The 21,938-nt window shown below is 53.7% G+C and overlaps 1 protein-coding gene across 1 annotated transcript in view; it reads right to left on the bottom strand.

Moving 5' to 3' along the window:
• Nucleotides 1-4,087: 4,087 nt before the first annotated feature.
• Nucleotides 4,088-21,938, bottom strand: part of FIBCD1 (fibrinogen C domain containing 1) — a 37,460-nt gene continuing 19,609 nt past the window's right edge. The window contains exons 5-7 of the mRNA XM_023544832.2: nt 11,513-11,609; nt 5,017-5,196; nt 4,088-4,398 (exon numbers count right to left, since the gene is read on the bottom strand). Coding sequence (XP_023400600.1) covers nt 4,139-4,398; nt 5,017-5,196; nt 11,513-11,609 — 537 coding nt within the window. The 3' untranslated portion in view covers nt 4,088-4,138. The remainder of the gene's footprint in view (nt 4,399-5,016; nt 5,197-11,512; nt 11,610-21,938) is intronic.

Raw genomic sequence — 21,938 nt, 5'->3', positions numbered from 1 at the left:
GTGGGCTTAGAGCAGGGAGCAGAGACAGGTCACCACTAGACTTTATTGGAGATGGGAACAGACACCAAGCACACACAGCCTAGACTAAACACTGCTCCATGCCAGCTCCACCATCCATCTGTCCATTGGGCCTCAGGTGCTGTCCTGGCCCTGGAACTTCCTCATCAGCCCTGTACCCCATGCACCAACGGGCCTTGTGTGGCCAGGATCAGGCACTCCCATTGGTGCCTTGGGAAGGCTTAAGTAATGGGTCTCGGGTCAGAGCCCCTCCTCCACCCTTCCCGACAGGGATTTGATCTCAGCTCTGAGGTTTTTTTTTTTTTTTTTTTTCTGAGTTAGCAGAGTCCTGCCAGCTGCTTGGCCCACTCACAGTTTGGGGAGTGGTTTGAGAGAAACATGTCCCTGCAAAGAGATGAAGAAACTAAGGCCCCAGTCACCTGAGTGTCCCATCTCCTTGCTCTGGGTTCTGTGTGCCCTCCTCCCAAAACTCCACAGGTTAGAGCTCTGTGACTAGGCCACGGGCCTTGCATACATCCCCCCTGCCCACCATCTCACAGCCACGGCTCCCTTCCTCCTCCCTCCCCTCCCGGGTGCCAGGCTGCATTGGCAGATGCGGGTTGGTGGTTCATGTTGACGCGCCCCCACTAACCCTCCAAATCTCTGCTCAAAGACATCCCCCAGGATGACAGGGCATCGTGCTCCCAGTTCCCAACTCCCAGACAGCCAGAGGGCCTGCATGGGTGAGGGCAGGCCAGGAAGAGGGTGAGGGCGGGCATGACATTGTTTCTGCCCCAAAGAAAAACATTATAAAACCTATTTACGTGCAGCTTCAGGGGGAAAACGCAATTTTAAAGCCACTCAGAGCTCTGTCCTTATCTCCCATACTGAGGCCACTAGGGTAGAAACTAAGGGTCCCTCCACCCTCTGGATTCTGGAGCTCAGCCAGCTAGCTGATGGCCTTTGGTTCAACTCTGAGGTGTGTGCTAAGTTTGGGGGCAGGAATGAGGTCACTGGCTCACTCCGAACACCATACCTGTGCTTGTCAAGAGGAAGCTTCTGGGGAGGGGGCTAAGTGCATCGCCTCAAGATCTCAGTATGGAGCCCCCCACCACCACCTTGGTGTGCTCTCGACATCAGAGGAAGAAGGAAAGGGGGAGGGGACTTGGTCAGGGGACCACAGTTGCCCTATCATTAAACGTCCGACTGGGCCCAGCGAGACAAAGCCTGGGAGCGGTGACCGTGGTCCCAGGTGAGCCAGGTTGCTGGGCCTGGTTGCCAGTACTCATCCCTCAGGGCTCAGTGGAGCTCCCCCTCCCTCCCTGCTTATCCTAGAATCTCCTTCTTCCTCCTGGTCAGAGGATGGGGCAGGGCTAGCCAGGGGTTGCAGCCAGCAGTGGGTCACCAACGCACTGTGAGGCCTTGGACCCTCTCTGCACCTCCTTTTCCTTGGATGTAAAACAAGAGGATTGGGCCCTGGTTCCCAAGCTGTGTTCTGCAGAACTCATGTGTTCGAGTGTCTCAGGTGACTGCCATTTGTGCTGACCACAGCTCCAGGTCAACCAAGGTCCAGGTTGGCCTTGCTCGCTGCAGCCTCTCTGGCTGAGAGCAGGTGTGTGGTGAACATTTGTCTCAGCACCAGCCCTGGAGGGACTGCCCTTTAGGAAGGTGGCGGGGTGCGGGTCCCCTGGCCTTGGCTCTTCCCACCACAACCTGGGGGAATATGTTCATCCAACCAGCGTTTGGCCCTAGTGGTGCTGGCCCTGAGCTGGGAGTGGGGTTGGCGTTCTGGACTCTGGAAGGAATGGGGGTCTCATGCAGCTAGATCTGGATCCCAGGCCCCTGAAGGCCACCCCACCCGTCCCTCTGCCAGGCCCAGAACTGCAGCACGCCTGTTCCACAGCCAGACCCTGGCACCACCACTTTGTGTTTCCTGATGCAACACACATCTGTGAACTCATTAGCATCACACTCACCAGGAGTTTGTTTGATGACAGATCAGAAAACACTTGGTACTTCCAAAATAGCACCTGGCATGACATAGCTGGCAGCAGCAGACAGCTCCAGCCTAGGGCCAGGGGCAGGACAACCTCATGGGACAGGAACTTGGGGGCCCACCTAACCTCTGCTCTGGGATGAGAACAGGGTGCCGGCAGCCAAGCTGGGCTGTCTCTCTTGCTTTCTAGAAGACAAGAGAGGCGCCAGAGGGTGGGAATTTCTTCTGGCCCTTGTGTGGTCCTTCTGCACACATCTTCCCCTGCCTCTACTCCCACCTCATCTGCCCCTGGGCATCTCTCCCCTCTTCCCGCTCTGGTCACAGTGGTCTGTAATCGCCTGTTCCTTGGCCATCTCTGCCTCCAGCTGTGAGTGTCCAGAGGGCAGGGACTGTCTTGTCCAGCACCCAGATCTCTGCCCGATACAGCACATGTCCAGCAAATATTTGCTTAACACTGATGACCAGGCGGGGCTTGAAGGGACTGCCCAGGCTCCGTGGTGAGGCAGAGGCACCCTGGGTCTTTCCTGGTGCCTCTGGCCGACCCCAATTTTATTCTTATTCTTATGTAAGCACAAACTGATGGGAGGGTAGGGAGAGCAGGACCACCTGTCATCACTGCCACCCCCCCGCCACCTGCCTGCACTTGCCTTTAAAGGACAGCACTCACTCCCTTCTGCCTGCAGAGGGGTCAGCTGGTGCTACCCATTGTTGGGGACCCTGCCTCTCCTTCACATCAGGTCTCCACAAGCTGGAACCCAAGGCTGTTGGGCAGGCGATTAAGGGCTGGAGTTCTGGACTCAGACCAGGATCCCAGTCCTGTCCTTGGCTGGTGGCCTTGTCACTCCCCCTTGGAGCCTTTGCTTCTCACCTATGTGGGTGGCAATAACAGTACCTCAGGTGTTGGAAGAGTTAAATGAGAGAGTGTCTATGGGGTGCTTGGCCTTGTGCCTCAGTCCCTCCACCACCCCTGCCCCGTTTGCCCAGTGGGGCCCTCCCTTCCCCCTGACCACTGGGCCAGGTTTGGCAAAGGTGGCAGTGCGCATAGCCACCAGCAGGGGGCAGCCTCTTCGCAGACACAGCAGCCTGTCGGGGTGGGGAGCGGGGGATAACAACCAACAAAACCCTCCAGGCCCAGGCCTCCACTCTCCAGGCTTGTGCTCCCAAGGATTCTGGAACCCCTTTAAAGCAGTGGTGAGGGGTGGTACATGCCCTGCCCCAGCCCGGAAAATCAAAAGATTCCTTACGGTTCAGGCCAGACCAGAGTTGGCGGGATCTGCCCCTGCCTTCCAGAGGGAGGAGGAAAAACATGGCACTGAGGTCCCCTGCTGCCCCAGGCAGGAGGAAGGCAGGAGGCTGGGTAGGAGCTGACTTAAATCTCAGTTGACAGGTACAGCAGCCAAGTAGGCTGGAGACCTCCCTGGCCTGCAGGACGTAGGGGTGGGTGGGCTCCAGAGAACCAGCCTCCACCTTGTGTCCCCACAGGCAGCTGTGCCCCGGCCTCGTTTTAGGGGCATGGTGGGGCATGGCAGCCCAGTCCACGGCCACCATTGGTGGCCCTCAGCACCAGCCACTCCACAGTCCTCCAGGGTGAGTTGGGATCTCCAGGTACCATGGAAGCTGAGCGTGAAAGCCAAAGAAGCCTGGCCTAAGCGAGGCCCAAACAATCCCTCTCTAATTTGCTAGAGGAAGTCCGGGGGTGCGGTCACTCCCTACTCTCTGTACCCCCATAATGTTGAGTGCATGGGCTGGCAAAGTGAAGGTGTCACGGGAGGTGGAAGGGAGGGGGAGGCACCGGCCTCTGGCCATGTGAAGACCTGTTTGTCCTGGCGGGAGACGTCAGACACTTCGCGGAGCAGTCTGGCCAGGTAGAAAATTTTGGTAGTCAAGTTTGCCTCCCACGAACAGAGGCAAGAGATAATGCTTGCTGCCAAATTGCAGGATGAGAGCAGTGATAAGGTGAGGTGTGACCTTACCCACCCAGGGGGCTTAGTGTCGGGGGCTGGCCTGCCTCACCCCGACTGGAAAGTGGCTCAGCCATGCGTGGACCAGAGGGCAGACGAGCAGGAAGGGGTGGGTCGGGACGGAGTGGGCGGGGTCGGGGCGGGACCGGAAGGTGGGCAGAGCCGGAAGGTGGGTGAGGCCAGTCTAGCTGTCCTCCCGGACCGGCCGGATCTTCATCTCCGAGAACTTGAGAGAGTACTGCCAGCCTGTCCAGGAGGACCACTCGACGCCATCAGCGTAGGAGGCGTGGGCGCCTCGCAGGTACTGCCCGTTGAGGTTGGACGTGTGGCAGTTGCGGTACCACCAGGCGCCACGGTAGAAGGCAGCGCAGTTGTTCTCTGAGTGGTCACTGTCGCGGTCCTTGGTGGTGAACCTCATGCCGCTGTGCTTCAAGAGGGAGTCACCTATGCAGGCACGCACACAGGTGTGATCACATGGGGCACATGTACGCACATGCCAGCATAGACACGTGTGCACTCCCACATTGTTACATGCATGAGCACAGGCACACCGTGTGTACACACATGCCCCACTGACATGTACACCACTGCACAAATGTACACCCACACCTGCATTCCACACCTGAGTGTGTCCATGCAGGCTCACATGCACACACGGTGTCCTAATGGAGCCCTGGGGTCTAGGCAACCTCGATTTTTCCTCCTGACTTTGACACACTTCCTTTCCTGCTTTCCTGACACCAGCTGAGAGATGAAAAACCTCAGTCCAAAGAGGTTGAGCTACTGCACTTTAGAAGCCCAGCAAAGCCCAGACCCCACATCTCCTGATTCCTGCCACTGGGCTCAGTTTCCTCATCTGCAAAATGGGTGAACAATCTGGCTCTGCTTTGTGGCTTCATGTCGCTGAGGTATAGACCAGCCTCTCTGAGTGAGAGGCTTTAATCCTGACCCCAGAGGGCAGAGATGCTTGGTTCAGTGGACCTCTTTTGTCCTCCCAGGTGAGGAGACTGGTGGTCTACCCTTTTCCCTTCCCCCATTCCCTGCTACATCCTGGAGCCTTACCTGCAGTACCTGAGTAGTCGGCCACAGTGAGTGGGTACCCGTCTTCCTCCGGGTCCACAGAGAACAAACCTACGCCAAAGCTCCCATAGCGGGCATAGGCCGTGCCGTTGTCAAAGTCCTCCAGGTCCACGTGCAGCTCATAGGCAGCCTGTGTGGTCAGGGCGTGGATCCTCTTGAGCCCTGCAGCAGGGGAGAGAATGGCAGGAGAAGTTGGGGAGCTCAGAAGGTGACCCCCCTGGAGAGAACAGAGGAGAGATGAGAGCTATGCGTCTGTGGTTGGTGACAGGAAGGGACAACCACCACCAGGTGCTTGAGTTTGTTCCTGAGCTACTTCTTTCTTGCTGCAGGTCTGTGTTTGGCAAAAACTGAGGACTGACAGTTGATGGTTTTTGGCTTTCTCTATTCTCTTTAAGCTGAGCTATGCTTTCCAAACGTGGGGGTCCCTAGCTGATTGCTGGTGGAAAGATTGCAGGAGGAGTCTGGAGGATCTTCTGCGTTGGGGGTGACAGCCCCTTATCCTCCCTCACACTCTGGGCTCCAGCCAGACCAGGTCTGGTACTTGCACCTCCCTGAACCTGGCTTTGAACCTGGCTTTGCACATCCTGTTCCCTCTGTCTGGGACACTTCCTCCCCACCTGCCTACCTCCTGTTCATTTTCCAGGTCTCACCTCCTCAGGAAGACTGCCAACCCTCTGCCAATCCAGGTGTTCCCCTAGGTGTCCCAGCTGCCTGTTTCTGTGTCTGTCTTCCCTCCAGGCTGGACGCTCCATCAGAGTAGCATGTCTGTCCTATGTTGCTGATGGGGTGGGACCCAGCACATTACAGGTGCTCAATAAATGCTTGCTGGCTTAGTGGAGGAGAGGTGGAAGGCCTCCTGCTGTCTCCAGGGGCTGATTCTGCACCCCCATCACCCCTCATCCACTTTCTCCCCCTTCTCCCTCTGCTCCTCACCAATCCTATACCCATCCTAGGGTTCTTACTCCAGCCACCCCCCCAACCCATACACACTCTCTCAAGGTACTTCCCTGTGGGTCTGATTACCTCTTGATTAAGAGGGTATTTAATTAAACGCCTTACGAGTTAGCAGCAGTGAGTGACATTTCATCAGCCTCTCCCCACTGCCTGCCTTTCCCAAGCTCCAAGCCCCCCGTGGGTCAGCGTGTGCATCCCCAAGGGGCGTGAAGGCAGGGGTGGATTATTCAATAAGCAAGGTAAGCATGGGTTTACTTGTGCTTACTTACTAATCCATAGTGGACAGCTTCATGTGGGTTTCGCCACGCCACATCAAAGTGAAACCCATGTGAAATTGTTCACTACAGATTAGTAAGCCCAATAAAGTCCGAACTTACCTTGTTTACTGAGTCATCCGCCCCTGTCAGGGACTGTAAATGTGAAAAGCGGTTTTGATTCTGTAGGAAAGTGCTGTGGGGTTGGGAGAGAGACAGATGCCAGCTATACCTAGAAGCAGAGACTTTGATGTGGTGAAAAAAATGTGAAATTGTTCACTACAGATGATTAAGTAAGCACAAGTAAGCCTGTGCTTACCTTGCTTATTGGATAGTCTTCCCCTGTGTGAAGGCAGTGTGTACCCGTCCCATCCCCCAGCCACTGAAGGAAGTAAGTCTTTGTTCTGTCCCATCCTCCAAGTCCAGGGAACAGGAGAAGGAGAGGTAGCTGTGAGCAGTAACAGGGATAACAGCAGACTGCACCCAGCACTCTCCCTGCACTCCCAGGTTCCTCACCTAGCATCTGGCCAGGTAGTGAGGACATAACTTGGAGAACATAAGGGTCTTGTCAAGGTCCCTGTCTCCCTGCCTCTCCTGCCACCCTCTAGGCTGGAGTCTCCAGGCGAGTTGCTCTCCCTCTCTGGGCCCCCAGCTCGAACACCTGTAGAGTGTGCCTCACAGGGTCGAAGGGAGGGGGGAAGGTGGGAAGGGCCAGAGGGGCTTCTTCACAGACTGTATAGGGCAGAGAGGATGTAACGATGACAACCACAACCAGGCGGCTGGCACTTAGGCTGGCCAGGCACTGTGCTGAGTACTTCACGCAGATTAATCAAAGCGAATTAGAATGAGTCAAATTTAATTAAAGAGTCCCTGCACAGCTCTTAGAACTGTGCTGGCCCATCACACGTGTGATCCCAGTGTTTGCTGCTGCTGTCATTATGATCCGATGAGGCAGGTGCTGTTATTACCCCCTTTTTGCCACTGAGGAAACTGAGGCACAGGGAGGTTAAGTGACTAGCCCAGGACACACAGTTGGTAAGTGGCAGAGCTGGGATTTGAACTCAGGCAGAATGGCCCAGACTCCTTGCTTGTATTCCATTTGTACACAGGGCAAATGATATCCACGAATAGGGCAAGAGGGAGACTAACCCAGAGAGGATTCTGGAAGACTCTTTTCCTCACCACTAAATGGTAAATGGTGGCTGGTGCCCAAAGGTGCACCATTAGCACACAATTCCTTTGGGTTAAGCAGTGCCCTTCTCCTGACGTACCTCCCCAGTCTCCATGAGGGGCTGCCAGGCTGTGTCCCCTGAGGGAGGGGCAGGATGGAGATGCTGGGGCCTCCAGGTTCCTTTATGATTCAGGGCTCACTCTCATCTCCACCCTTCCTCCAGGTGGGAGGTTTCTCCAGTCCTTTTTTTTTTAGTATTTTATTGTGTTTTTGGTGAACATTTACATAAGAAATTAGGTTCTCATTTAACAATTTCTATACTTATTGTTTAGTGACATTGGTTACATTCTTTGCAATATATCAGCATTCCTGTTATTTCCATTTTGGTTGTTCTGTTTCCATTAATCTAGCCTCCCTGTCCCCTCCTTGCCGTCTCATCTTTGGTCTAAGGTAAATGTTAATCATTTGGTTTCATCTAGATGATTATTTTGAGGAACACAGTACTCACAGGTGGTATTTATTTTATGGGCCAATCTGTTATTTGGCTTAAAGGTGACCTCTGGTTGTTTCAGTTCCAAGCTTAAAGAGTATCTGAGGGTGATAGTCTCAAGGGTTCATCTAGTGTCTACTGGTCCAGTAAGTCTGAACGTTTTTTAGGAATCTATTTTGTTCTACATTTTTCTCCCATTCTATCCAGTACCATCTATTGAGTCCCAGGTCTCTCCAATCCTTATTGATCTGCCAGGATTACTACCCTCCATGTTAACTGCATCTCCCCACTTCCCTAGGCCCTTGGATGGTGAGCAGAGTGCAGTCCCCACCCTCCCTGAGAGTTCAAATTATAGAGGGCGAGGGAAGAGCCAGCGGGCAGACCAAAAGAGAGAAAAAAAAAAACCCTTAGACCCATGGCATTCCCCACACCATCACCCCAGGTGAACTTTCTAATAGATTAAAGAGCTGAACCTAAAAAAGAAAAATAAGAAAGGGTAAAAAGATACAATAGGAGATATTTTCTAATAAAACCAGTAAAGGGAAAGCAGAGCCAAAAACCCAGAAGATATGAAGAAGAAAGACTGGCCAAATTGACCATATAAAAATTTAAAACTTCTAGGAAATAAGTAATAATGTTACAAAAAAAAACAGAAAAAGCTGAAAGATGAATGGCTGGGAGTACGTGTACATCATGTGTATCAGACAAAGAATCAATAACCTTAATATATAAAGAGCTCTGATAACTCAATAGGAAAAGACAAAATGCTCAGTGGGAAGGTGGCAGGGGAATGTGGAAAGCAGAAGGGAGGCCACAGTGCAGGGAAATTGAAGGGCTGGGTCTTGAGTTGACACTCTTGTCAGGGCTCCCCTTCTAGCAGCATCTGCCAGGGGCTAATCAAAAAAAAAAGGACCCACTTAAATGCTTCCTCCTGTACCTTCTGTGGCTGCTGAGAGATTTCAGTTAAGATGACAAGGAGCAACAGAGACACCAACACTCCTCCAAGGGGGTGGGAGGCGATGCGGGGACAGAGCCCCCACCTGTCCATCTTCTCCCTGTCTTTACACACCCACTTGGGTGGGGTAGGGGAAGGAATATCCCCACCAGAGAAGCTTCTCTCCCTTGACCCTCATCTTACCCTGGCTTTTCATTCATTCAGTACAGGGTAAAAGCTTGGTTGGGCTCTGGTGTGTGAACCCTACCTGACTTCCCCACCCCAACATGAGTGCATACACACATGCATACATTAAATATACACACACACCTATACCCAGACACATATGCACACATGTGTATATACCCATATAGGCACATATATCCCCCACACATACCTATACACACAAAGACACATACCTGTACACACAAAGGCACATATGTACACACACGTACACACTCATATTCCCACACATATACCATACACATAAAGGCACGTACACGTACATAAGCACATACACACATGTACACACATACACGCTCACTAGCACTTTTCTGAGCCTGTTTCCTCACCTATAAAACGGGACACAGTAGGTGCACAGTGAGTTCACACAGGGATCACTAGGTCACACATTTATGTGTCTGGCATCTCCTATAGCTGGTACCCATGTGGATACCAGGGACACAGTGGAGGTCAGGGCAGAGAGGATCCTGCCCTCAAGGACCCCAGGCCAGGGCAGATGAGCATTAAGCAAACAACAGCACAAATCACTACCCAACCTCTGCGCATGCAGGGGAGGGGTGAGGACCACCCACTCCTCTCTCAGGGGTTTCTGTTAAATCCCACAGACCAGGACTCCTAAGCCCCCACCTGGTGCCCAGACCTCTTACTCAGCCCTTCCAGCTGGTGCTTCCTGGCAGCCACAATGGCCTCTGCCCGTCCCCTCATCGGGGAACTTCCCAGATATCCATGTGGAGAAGCAAGAGGGTGGGGTGGGAGGTGCACGTGGGACATGGAGGTGATTCACGTGAGGCTCGGGCAAATATTTCATTCCAAGGCCTATGCATTTATTTTAATGTCTATTAAAAATATAAATGGGGATCACCCCACCTGGAGCAAGGGAGAATGAAGAAAACCAAAGACATAACGGAAAGATTAGTCCCAAGGACTAATGGACCACAACTACCACAGCCTCCACCAGACTGAGTCCAGCCCAACAAGATGGCACCCAGCTACCACCACTGACTGCTCTGACAGGGATCACAATAGAGGGTCCCGGATAGAGCTGCAGAAAAATGTAGAACAAAATTCTAACTCACAAAAAATGACCAGACTTACGGGTCTGACAGAGACTGGAGAAACCCTGAAAATGGCACCCCTGGACACCATTTTAACTCAGTACTGAAGTAACACCTGAGGTTCACCCTTAAGCCAAAGATAAGCCAGGTCCAGAAAACAAAACGAGGCTAAATGGGCACACCAGCGCAGGGGCAAGGACAAGAAGGCAGGAGGGCACAGGAAAGCTAGTAATGGGGAACTCAAGGTCAAGGAGGGCAGAATGTTGACATATTGTAGGGCTGGCAGCCGATGTCACAAAACAATACATGTATTGACTGTTTAATGAGAAACTAATTTGCTCTGTAAACCTTCATCTAAAGTATGATTAAAAATATATATATAAATGAGGAGTAACTGCTTATGGGGTTTTTTTGGCGGTAAATATCCTGGAATCCATGGTGATGGTTGTGCAGCCTCACGAATATACTAAACATCTCTGAATTGTATATTGTAAAATGATGAATTGTACTATATATGATTCAATCTCCAAAAAATCCACCTCAGTTCAAGCCACAACTCCCCCGCCCAATACACCTATATATAATTAGGACCTCAGACCTATGATTTTTTAGGACATTCTTGTTTAGAATGAAATTAAATAAGGCATTTAAATGTTTCAATAATGAATTTAAAGATAAATATGAAGTAAATAATAGTAATAATTGCAGTAACACTCATGTCACTTCTTGAGCCCTTGCTTAGTGCCAAGCACAGACTATGTGGGGACGTGCAGACGGGCTGAGCTGGGAACCAAGTGAGAGCACCGTCCAGCCCCTCTGTTGGCCACTATGCCCTTGGTATCCATTGAGCCACCAGGCACTGCACATTCTCCCAAGTTTAGGTCTTGCTCCCCAGCAGGAGCCCTGGGGACAGAACAGTACTGGGTCATCAGGGGCCTCCAGCTGTTGGGAGGATGCCTGCATCTGTCCATAGCCCACTTGATCCAGGATAGTGACTGCATCCCAGGGCATCCCCAACAGGCAAAGATCCCACTGCTTTCTACTTCAGGTCACTCCAACAGCTCCCACCCAGTTTAGAGGGTGTGAGATCCTCACGCTCTCATCTTCCTTTCCCCCGTTCATGTTTATAGTCACACATCACCCTTAGCTCATTCCCCACCAGCCATATTGCCTTTGGCTTCATTCTCATTGACCTCATTCATATCAAACTTATTTCTCACCTTTACATGCAGCACACCTGAGCTGACTCTGGTATGGCAAGGCCGGAGAAACCCACATGCACAACACTGATAGAGGGGGTTTCAGTCAGACAGGAATGGTCCTGCTCCCCCCACCTGCCCTGCTGCACCGGGAGAAGGGGTGGTCCGGGGGTCTCACCCAACCAGTGCTCCCCGGTGAGCCTGCCGAAGCCTTCCCGGTACGCCTCCCAGCCACGGAAGAAGTTCACAGAGCCATCCTCCCGGCGCTGAAACACCTGCCAGGGGAGAAGATGGAGGCGGACAGTTATGCTAACCATCCTAGGAACCCCAGCCCCCACTCTGCCCCATACTGTCCCCCCACTCTACTCCCCACCTGCCTGCTTGGCAAGGGCAGGGGCTGGGTGACTCACAGGGCCTGGGACAGAGGAGGGGCTCAGGAGCCTGGTGGTGCCCCATGTGGGACTGACCGGATACCCCCAAGTCCCTGAAATGTCTTCTCAGGAAGGAATCACTGTGGCTGGGGTGGAGACCTGGTATCCCGCCCCCCCTCTGCTGCCCCACCATGGGACCCATCCAGGTCCCACCCCTGCTCTGGGCCTCAATTTCCCCACTTGTAAGAGAAGTGGGGGGTGGGGTGGGCAAGAATCCTGTTTTTTTTTTTCCAGGTCAAAACAAAAGTGAACAAAAACCCATTCTTGAGGTTTTAAAAACCAAAAACACCCCTTGAGTTTGGCCTCCGGAGTTCCATCTCTCCACATGTCCATCAGCGTCATAACCGCCCCCCCCACACACACAAAAAAAATTTTTTAAAGTCTAGGCAAAAGGATGAGTGGGGGCTTGGGAAACCAGAGCCCATGCCACCTCTCGGGGGAAGACGAAGCATCCGCAGCCGGGCTGGGTTGTGACTCGGGTGCCAATGAGCCTCTGAGCTGCCTCTGTTCTTCATTTTAATAACATTCTTGATTTGGGAGTCAGGAATCCCATCGGTTAAATTGCTTTGAAATAAGTACCATGATGGTCCAGGCCAGAGCTGCCTTGAGTATTTACAAGATTCGCTGACAGTCCTGTTTCCGGCTGTCTCCTCGCCCCCTCCCCACCGCAAACTCCCTGTTTAACAAGCTCATTTGCCGAGACAGCAGCCCATCCCTCAGCCTGACCTGCCTCCACCTGTGTCAGTGTTTGATGTCTTAGAGATTTGGCTGTGGCAGCAATGAGCTGCCAGTTTCGTTACTAAGCAGCCTGATTTCAGTCGCTCGGAACCGCCCCGGGTGCTAGTCTGACCAGCAATGTCTGCTGGGTGAGTGTTTGCCGGATGCTTCGCATCCGCGGGGACATGTCAGTCACAGCATATGGGCAGCTTTGACGTCAAGGAGCTGGAGGGAGATGACACCTCTTTTTTCTTGCTCCACTACCTCAAACGAGGCCCAGCCCTGGAGTCTGAAAGTCTTCAGAAGGGACCAGCTCGGCGGGCGCGAAAGGAAATTCGATAAGGCTTGGTGAGATCTGAGAGGCAGTGGAGAGCCATATTGATGGCTGCACATTGGGACCCTGAGCACGCGCCCTTTGAAAGGCCTAATCCTGGTAGAGACTCAGGTGCTCCCAGGAGAAGGAACTAGGCAGCCAGGGCTGTTCCCGGCCGGAGGAGGGGAGCTGGAGGGACCAGCGGGGCTGCAGGGCCACTGTCCTGGGGACTCCGGCCCTCCTGGCATCTGTCAGGCCTCTGAGCACCCCTGGTGCTGAACGGAGGCCCATGACAGGTGGAATATCACAGCGGTTAAGGACTTGGGTTCTAGTCACTCCACCTCTCTGAGTCCCAGTTTCCTCATTTGTAAAGTGGGGGTCACAAGCACATCCTTGTGGGCTTTGATAATCCTCCAAGATTAAGTACACTGCACATAACTGTACCTAGTAAGTACTCAGTAAATTTGAGCTGATGATCAATATCATGGAGATGAAGGCCTGGCCACTGCTGCTGATGGGGCCCAGCCCTGTTGAGGCACACTGGTCCCCTCTCCTTCCCGGTCCCTCAGCCCCCTGACCCAGGTCACACCCTACTCCTCCTTCTAGAATCGATGACAAACCACAGGCAGCTGCTGCAGTGGCTCTTGACCGCTCCACCTGACCAGCCAGGCTGGAGCTCCCCGACCCCAAAGGCCCTGCATATCCCCTCCCTGGGCCTTCCTGAGGGGTCCATCCAAGCCTCTTCATTCATTCAAACGTTCCATTGAGCACCTCCGTGCCAGGCACTGGCTGGGGAAACTGAGTCAGAGGACAAGTAGCCAGAGCCCTATCCTTAGGGATCTTAGAGGCAGAGGAATGGAGGGGAGAGGTGTGTCCTCAGGGGGCCTCCCGCCCTGTGGGAAGCAGGACAGACCTGGGGGGTGAGGAGAAAGCTCAGGGTGCCAGGCTTTCGGGAGGGAGTCCAGGGTGAACCTGGAGGAAAGGCAGGGTCCTATCCCAAGTTTGCCTGCCATGTGACTGGGTGAGTCACTTCATCTCTGAGCCTCACTTTCCTCACTTACTGAGAAGCCTCTCAGGGCCTCCTTAGCATTGAATGAGGAAATGTGTAAAGCACACAGCACACGGCTGATATTAGTACCGCTGTCCTTGGTTATTATTTTTCCTGCTACTACTGTTACAAAGTAGAAAGGGGTGTACTAGCTTCCAGGCAAGGGCAAGGGATGAACCCTGGGTACTGGGAAGTCCAAGCCAGACAGGCAAACACAGGGGATGTGAGGGGAATGGAGGGGTAAGGCTGAGAAGGGCAAATGGGGGTCTGCAGCAGCCAGCACCATGCCCAGCCAAGGCTGTGAGCAGGTAGGACCCGGTTACACGGGTGTCCAGCTGTGCCCTCCTGAAGGCTCAGGGTGACTGTGTAGCCTTCCAGAAAGAGGGCAAGGAGCCCTGGTAGTCCCAGACTGAGCCTCCAGGGCTGTGCCTCCTACTCAGAGCTCAGTGGAGGCCTGGCTCCTTACCCCTTGCCATCTCTCCCCTTTGTTCCTCTGCCTCTATGGTCTCTGAGGAAAGGGTCCTGGCCACATGCCCTCTGACTTGTTTCCCCTGCCAGCACCTGGCACAGAGGTGCTCAATGGGAAGTGTGAATGAATGGAAGAGGCTTGGGCCTCTTACGATGCTGTAATCCAGGTGACTCACCCAGACCCTATAGACCAAAACCAGTTGCCATCGAGTTGGCTCCAACTCATGAGGACCCCATGTATGTCAGAGTAGAACTGTGCTCTATAGAGTTTTCAGTGGCTAATTTTTCAGAAGTAGACCACCAGGTTCTTCGGAGGCACCTCTGGGCACAACTGAACTGCCAACCTTTAGGTTAGCAGCCAATCCCATCAACTTTGTACCACCCAGGGACATATTCCCTCTGATGAGCCCAGTCTAAGAGTCTGAATGAAGCAGCAGGAGGGGCCTTCCAGGTCAGGGAGCTCAAGCCAGGCTTGCTGGACATAGTGGTCAAAAGCCTATCACAGCAGCAGCTAGGGTTGAACGTCCCTCACTATGTGCACGCATTCACCAAACAGAGCTGGGGGTCTGTTCCCTGTGCCCCCTTATAGGTGAGCAGACGGAAGCTTAGACACAGGTGGCCATGAGTAGAGGAGTGGATGGTCAGACTCGGACCTCAGGTCCTCAGCCTAAGGACAGACTGGACTTGTCCTTACTGCCAGCATCTGAAGACCCAAGTCCTGCCACCCAAGTCTATGCCCGTGTTTGCCACTGGCCAGGGTGTCTGAAGTCTGGGGCCTGTCTCCCTGCCCAGGCCTCTCTGCCAAGAGCTGACCTCCAAGCCTGCAGTCCTGGGGTGGGTTCCAACCACAACATGACTCCTGAATCCCCCCTGGGGCTCGGCACATGTAAGGGAGGTGCGTGATCTATAAGCGTGGGCACATACTTGGGGGCTGCCTGGGCCTCCCAGCTTTTCTCCTTCACTCAAGAAAAACCAAAAACCAAACCTGTAGTCATCGAGTTGATTCCGACTCATAGTGACCCTATAGGACAGAGTAGAACTGCCCCGCCTTGGGTTTCCAAGGAGTGGCTGGTGGATTCAAACTGCTGACCTTTTGGTTAGCAGCTAAGCTCTTAAGCACTGTGCCACCAGGGCTCCCCACCTAAGAAAGTACATCTGAAATCAAATGAGCAGGATATACATTCTTGTTGAGATAGTTTGACTCTACCTCAACTTAGAAACCATAGCGATTGTTTGCTAGTGTGGGCACCAATTGTGACCCACCCTCCTCAAGGGGCTGAGCCACATCCAGGACATGACTTTTAAACTTTCTGACCATGACCCAGAGTTAAAATACAGTTTACATCATCATCATCATCACACACAGACATTTATATATGAAACAAAAGCTTCCCGAAATACTTACCTTACTAAGTGTATTCAGAAAGACACCCTCTAATATTTTGTATTCTGCTCTATTTTATTTTAAAAAATAGCACTGATCACAACCCATCAAGTTGAGTTCACTACCTTCCAATGGATCACGACCTGCAGTTTGAGAAACACTGTATTCCATGTGGCCGACCTTTGCACCAAGCTGTCCTCATTCATTGGTTCAAACACCGAGTGGCTACAGCGTGCTGGACGCCACGCTAGGATCTCAGAATCCGCAAACCCTGGGTTTGCCCTCCAGCCAATTATGGCCCAATGTGACCCAACAAGTACCAGGTGCCTCAGTGCCCATAGAAGGTCAGGTGGGTTCTCCGAGGCTCCCAGGCACATGGGCATGCCTTGTCTGATTCCGAGGCCCAGGGTGAACTGCAGCTGTGGCTTCTGATTTCTGGAAAACATCTGGATGTGATGCTGGATGTCAGGATGTCACCCAGTGGGAAGGCCTTTAATTACAGCAGCAATCAGCCGGCCAGGAAGACACCAAAAGAGGGGCGAGTAATGACCAGCGTGTTCACCTCTCCCTCCTCTGCCCTGCCCATAAAATGTTTGCTTAGGCAAAAAAGGAAAAAACATAATTATGAGTTTTGAGGCTAAAATATTCACTTGTCCAGCCTGGGGGCTTCTCCCTTGGGTTCTGCTACAAAGCACCCGCTGCAGACGTGCTTGTCCTGGACACCACCGCCACCACCCTCTTGGGCCAGAGCCACGAGTGGGCAGACAGACAGTGTGTGTTCTCCTGGTGTGGATTCTCAAAAGCCAGCCACCTGCCACCCGGCGTGTCTTCGAAGTGCCTGCTGGGGGGCTCTGCCAAGGGAGCCTTGGGCCCACATGGTGCTGCAGATGGTGCTGGGCGGCTTCAAAGGAAGGAGCAGCTGACGTCCGTGTTTGCCATACGGGCCCGCGGGCCAAGGGGACTTGGAGATGCTGAGTGCCTGAGCCGGGGTCTGCGGTCATCAAAGGCACTGGCCAGTGCTTTACAGACAGCCACACCCCTCCCCAGCACAGTCCCTGAGGGAGGGGTTTTGATCCCATTTGGCAGACAGGGAGACTAAGGCCTGAAGAGGTAGGGCAACTTATGCATAACTGGAGGTGCCTGAAAAGGCTAAAAGGACAAAACGGTACTGGAGGTGCAGAAATGCATCAGCTGAAGGCAGCTGAGGGGTCCCCAACTGCTCAGTAGGGATGGATGGTGCTCCCCCACGCCTGTGATTCTTTTTTTCCCACTGAGCCCATCCCGGTCCTCATCGTTGGTTAAGCCAGCTGGTCCCAGAAAGCCCTTGGGTGGCACCCAGAAGACTCGAGTTCTATCAAGACTCCAGCCAAAGGCTGGGTGACTGAGTTCTTGACTTCCCCTTCTGCAAACCAGAGGGCACTGGGTGCATAATTGGGCTTACAGGGATGACTCCAGCCCTCAGAAAGCTCACTGCCCCAGGACAGATGGACACACAAACCAGCTAATCACACAGCAGAGCAGGTCCCCACTCCCCTGCACCTCGGTTTTCTCATCTGTGACATGGAGATTGTAACAGCCTCTACTCAGAAGGTAAGGAGCTTGGTGCAAGCAGTTTTTGATTAGCCACTAACCTAAAGGTTGGCGGTTCAAACCCCCTCAGAGGCTCCTTGGAAGAAAGGCCTGGAGAACTATTTCTGTAAAAGATTACAGCCAAGAAAACTCTATGGAGCAGTTCTACTCTGTAACACATGGGGTCGCCATGAGCTGGAATTGACTCCACGGCAACAGGTTTGGTTTTGTTTACTCAGAAGGGTATGGTAAGGGTTAAATGACTGGGCTGGCCCACTCTTCATAAAGGTCCCAGCCTTGTTGGCAAACCATGTTTGCCAGGAGCTCAGAGGAGGAGCGAGCCATCCTGCTGGGGTGAGCGCGGGTGGTCCCAGAGGGCTTCTGAGAAGGCTGGACTGCAATGTGAGCAGGGGCTTGCCGGTGGTCAGAGTCGTTGAGGCCCAAGGGACAGGGGCTGGTAGGTCCAAGCCCTATGAGATGGATTGGGGGGTCACTGCCAGCTTAGGAGGGTCCCCAGGAGGCAGCGTGTGGGATTTTTTTCCTAGATCTGATGAAGTGGCTGCAGAAACCAGTTACAGGCAGGACCATGTTGGTTGTGTAGCAGAGGCCACCAGCCTCTCAGGCCTCCTGGGCAGGCGATTCTGGGAGGGGAGGTGGAGAGACCATGCAGAGGCAGATTCTTGTTTTTTACGGAACAAAGAACTTGGACATGTGGGCAAAAACAGTCCTTCAGAGGCAGCCCCCAAGGATGCTCTGCCCATATTCCTGGAAGGCTGCTGCTCCTTAAATCCTTCCTGGACACCTCTAGGAACTGCCCTCTGGAGGCCGCTGGGCTGTCTTCACGGGCACAGGTTCCGGAATAAGGCAGAACTGCATTCAAATCCTGGCTCTGCCTCTCACTGGCTGTGTGACCTTGGACAAGTCACTGAACCTTTCTGAGCCTCAGTTTCCCTTCTACAAAAAGGCACCATAAGCAGCCCCTCCAGGGCTGCAGTGAGGATGCACCAAAGGTTTAGTCAGCTGGGCAGCGCACAGTAGGTCTAACTAATGTCCCCCTCCTATCCCTTCAGAACCAGCTGCCAAGTCCAGAAGGAAATCGGGCCCACTCCTTGTTTTTGACTGAAAATGGTACCCCCAGGCTTGGCACCCTGCCACACTTCCCAGGCTTGGCAGCCAGTGCCTGCTGGCTCTTGGCAAAGTACCCATCAGAGTTGCCATTTATCAAACACTGAGCCACGTGCCAGGCACTGGGCTGAGCACTTCACATATGTTACCCCATTTACGCTAAAAGCTTGAAAAATCCAAACCACTCTCCACGGAGGCTGGCTTTCTCTGCATGGATTGGTCAAGGAACGTGGGGTGTTGTCAATGGTCACCGTGGTCATTATTAAGGAGTATGGGCTCCAAGGACCACTCCCCCAGAGCAGTGAGGGACCAGTGTAGAGCCAGGCAGCAGTGTGGGGACACCATGGCCCTTACTGTCACACCAGGTCCCTCTCCCAACCCAACCTCAGGACAAGGAGGGTCAGCTGCAGCCTCGGCCTGAGCAGGGAAAGCCAAGGTCTCATGTGGCAGAGTCTGCATCCGCCTCTGCCTGGGCTGGGGAGTTTTTTACCTCCAGGGCCTGGTTACAGCAGTGGCTGGCCAGGCTCCGCTTAGTGGCGGCTCCTTTGATGTTTTCCAAGTGAGAGAAGGATTTTCCTCCCCTCCTGGAGAGGCCAGGTAGGGAGCTGGGGGGCCGTGAGGAGGGCGCTTTGCTCACACATAACCAATTAGAGGAGAATATGAACCTGCTGACCCCACACGAAAATAAAACGCCCAGTAGACACAGCTGCTGTGCAGAGAGGGCTGGGGCCACCGGCAACAAGGAAGCTGACCGAGCTGCAGCATGAAGCGTATCGATTCCGCTCACAAATCCCTGCTGTAAAGCGATGTGGAAATGGACCTGATCTGTGTGACCCTGGCCAGTGATTATGCAAAGACGAAGGCTTGGCAATTAGGCCCCGGTGCTAGCACTGCCGCCTTGGGAGGGTCTTGGCAGGGGTAGGCTGTGCTGCAGTCCAGAAAATGGGACTGGCAGGCCCTGGGGCAGAGAGGCAGGGCAGTGGGGGTGGTGGGGCATCCACTGACGCAGAGCAGAGATCCTCCATCCTCCCACCCAACACCTGCAACTCCACCTGAGCACAGCCACCCTGTTCCCCAGTCCCTCCGGGTCGGCAGCGCAGGGCATGAGGCTATCCCAGTGGCCAGAGGAGGACCGAGGACAGGGACACTCTGCGAGGGGATATGACTGCCCAGTCTCACACAGTTGGCAGGAGGTGAGGTGGAAATGGCCCACTTCATCCCACCATCACCTGCAAATGAGGAAATCTTCCCTGTGGCTTTAAGAACACAGCTAGATTGCAAGATCCTTGAGGGTGGAGCTGGGTTAACTGAAATTCCCTGTGTTCACCATGGCCTTCCCTCCTCCTCTTTGTCCCTCACAGATGAGCAGCCTGAGAACTCAGACTCTCCCCACATCTGTGAAACAGCACTGTATTACCCCATTTTACAGATAAGAAAAGTAAGGCTTACAGAGATGAAGTCGCACTGCCAAAGGATGCCAATATTATCCAGCACGTGTTTAGGGAGTACCAATGGTGTGCAGTAGTTAAGAGCTCGGCTCCTAACCCAAAGGTTGGCACTTTGAATCCACCAGGTCCTCCTTGGAAACCCTATGGGGCAGTTCTACTCTGTCCTATAGGGTCGCTATAAGTCGGAATCGACTCGACAGCAATAAGTTTTAATGGTGTGCAGGCACAGTGCTGACCTCTATGCTATACCGGCCGTGTGATGATGGGGTCCCTGCTCCATGAACTCACACTCTGGCTAGGAGACAGACAGGTAAACACACAGACAGATGGGTGACCAAGCTGGGCCTGGAGAAGAAAGCCTCTTGCCCAGGGTCACACACCCAGCCTGGCCGCAGACATGCAGGAGTGAAGGGTTTACTACTCGAGGCCAGGGTGCCTTCTGCCAAGAGGAGCAGGCCCCTCTCCCTCCTCCCTTCCTGGGGCAAAGGTGGGACGGGTGGGAATGTCAAGTTCAGGGGTGGCCTTGATGAGCGGCGTGACTTGTGGGGCCTGGGCCACCGTGGCCTTTGATGAGTTTGGAGAGGGGGCTTCGGCTAAGCCAAGGTCAGCAGCCACATTGGCTGAAAGGCCACCTTAAGGCGTTTGTCCATTAGCCCTGAGGACTCCCCACCCCAAGGAGCCATATGTGGCCCCATTCCCACGTGGCAGCTCCTACTCTCTGCAGCCAGGACTCAGGGAGATGTGGAATTCACACTTCCTGAACTGCCCCCTCACCCGCAGCACCCCTAGGCCCCGTCTGTCTGGGTTACTTTCTCTACTGGAAATCCAGTGGACAGTAGGAGCCCACTCTGCTTTCAGGAGAAAGCCCAACTCCTAACGTGCCTGCATCACCCACATGCCCCAGCCCCTGCCTGCCTCCCAGATCAGAAGCCCCCTCATACTCAACATACCAGCAGCACGCAACCACCCACGGCCCCAGAACAAGCTACATCATCAGCACTTGCTGTTCCCGTTGCCTGGAAAACTCTTCCCCATCTCAGTCAGCCTCATCCCTGGGTGGCAAGACCCCGCTCATCTGGGAAGCCTCTCTTGGCTGCCCCAGGCTGGGTTAGGGGCCCCTCTTCCAGCCCTCATGGCCCCCAGCCCTGCAGCCATCACACTACTTGGAAATTGTCAGCTAACCTGTCCTTCTCCCCACCAGACAGGGAGCTCACTGGTCCGCCTTATCCCCCGTTGAATCCCCTGTGCTGGGCACCTTGCTCGCACTCAGTGGTTGAACACCCAAATAAATGACCCCTACCATGTGACAGTTAATTCTACTGGAGGAGGCCTGGGTGCTGCCCTAGCCTGGACACTTGCTTGCTGGGTGACCTTGGACAAATCTCTTGCCCTCTCTAAGGCTGCCCTGCCAGCCTCCAGGGATTGGAGGGAAGTCAACGCAATGCCAGGAAGGACAATGATACATGAAGTATAAAGGGTCCCTTGGGTTGACAGGACTGCTAGCCTGCCTGAGGCTCACGGCTGTCCTTGCCCACTCAGTCTCACTGGATAGCAGGTGTCCAGCAGCCCCATGGTCTCTGGGGCACAGCTCTAGGCAGCCTGTCCACTAGGGAGGATGACCTGGTGTGGGCACTTGAGGCCAGGCAGTTTGGACATGAGGCCTAATGGGGATAGATGGTATTGGGGTTCAGAAAGGCAGCAGCCCACTCCCTCCTAAACAACAATTGAGTTTCCAAGAGATTCCATGTGGCAGGGCAGTGATGCTGACAGATGCCCGTAGGTACCTGGGAAAAGATTGCTTTTGACAGAAGCCCAAATGGATATTAACGTTTATCGGCCGTGCGAGCACTTCTCAGATGGTAATGGCGCTTCTTCCGTGGCAACTCAGGGCCCAGAGCCCCTGATCCAGGTGTCTGAGCACCAGGGTTCGGTGGGGTGCTGTTCCTCATCAGCTCCTCTCTACCCACCCCGAAGCCCGGGCCGTCAGAATTACCACCTCCTGGCCCAAATCCTGATTGACTTCCCCAGAGATTAGTTTCAAGTCCACCCAAGTGGAAGACACATGGCCTTGACTGGTGTCTCGGTCTTTCATTAATTCTAT

The sequence above is a fragment of the Loxodonta africana genome, chromosome 9 (assembly GCF_030014295.1).
Source record: "Loxodonta africana isolate mLoxAfr1 chromosome 9, mLoxAfr1.hap2, whole genome shotgun sequence".
Lineage (NCBI taxonomy): Eukaryota > Metazoa > Chordata > Mammalia > Proboscidea > Elephantidae > Loxodonta > Loxodonta africana.
Note: the sequence above shows the minus strand (reverse complement) of the source record. Positions and strands in the feature narration are given on the sequence as shown.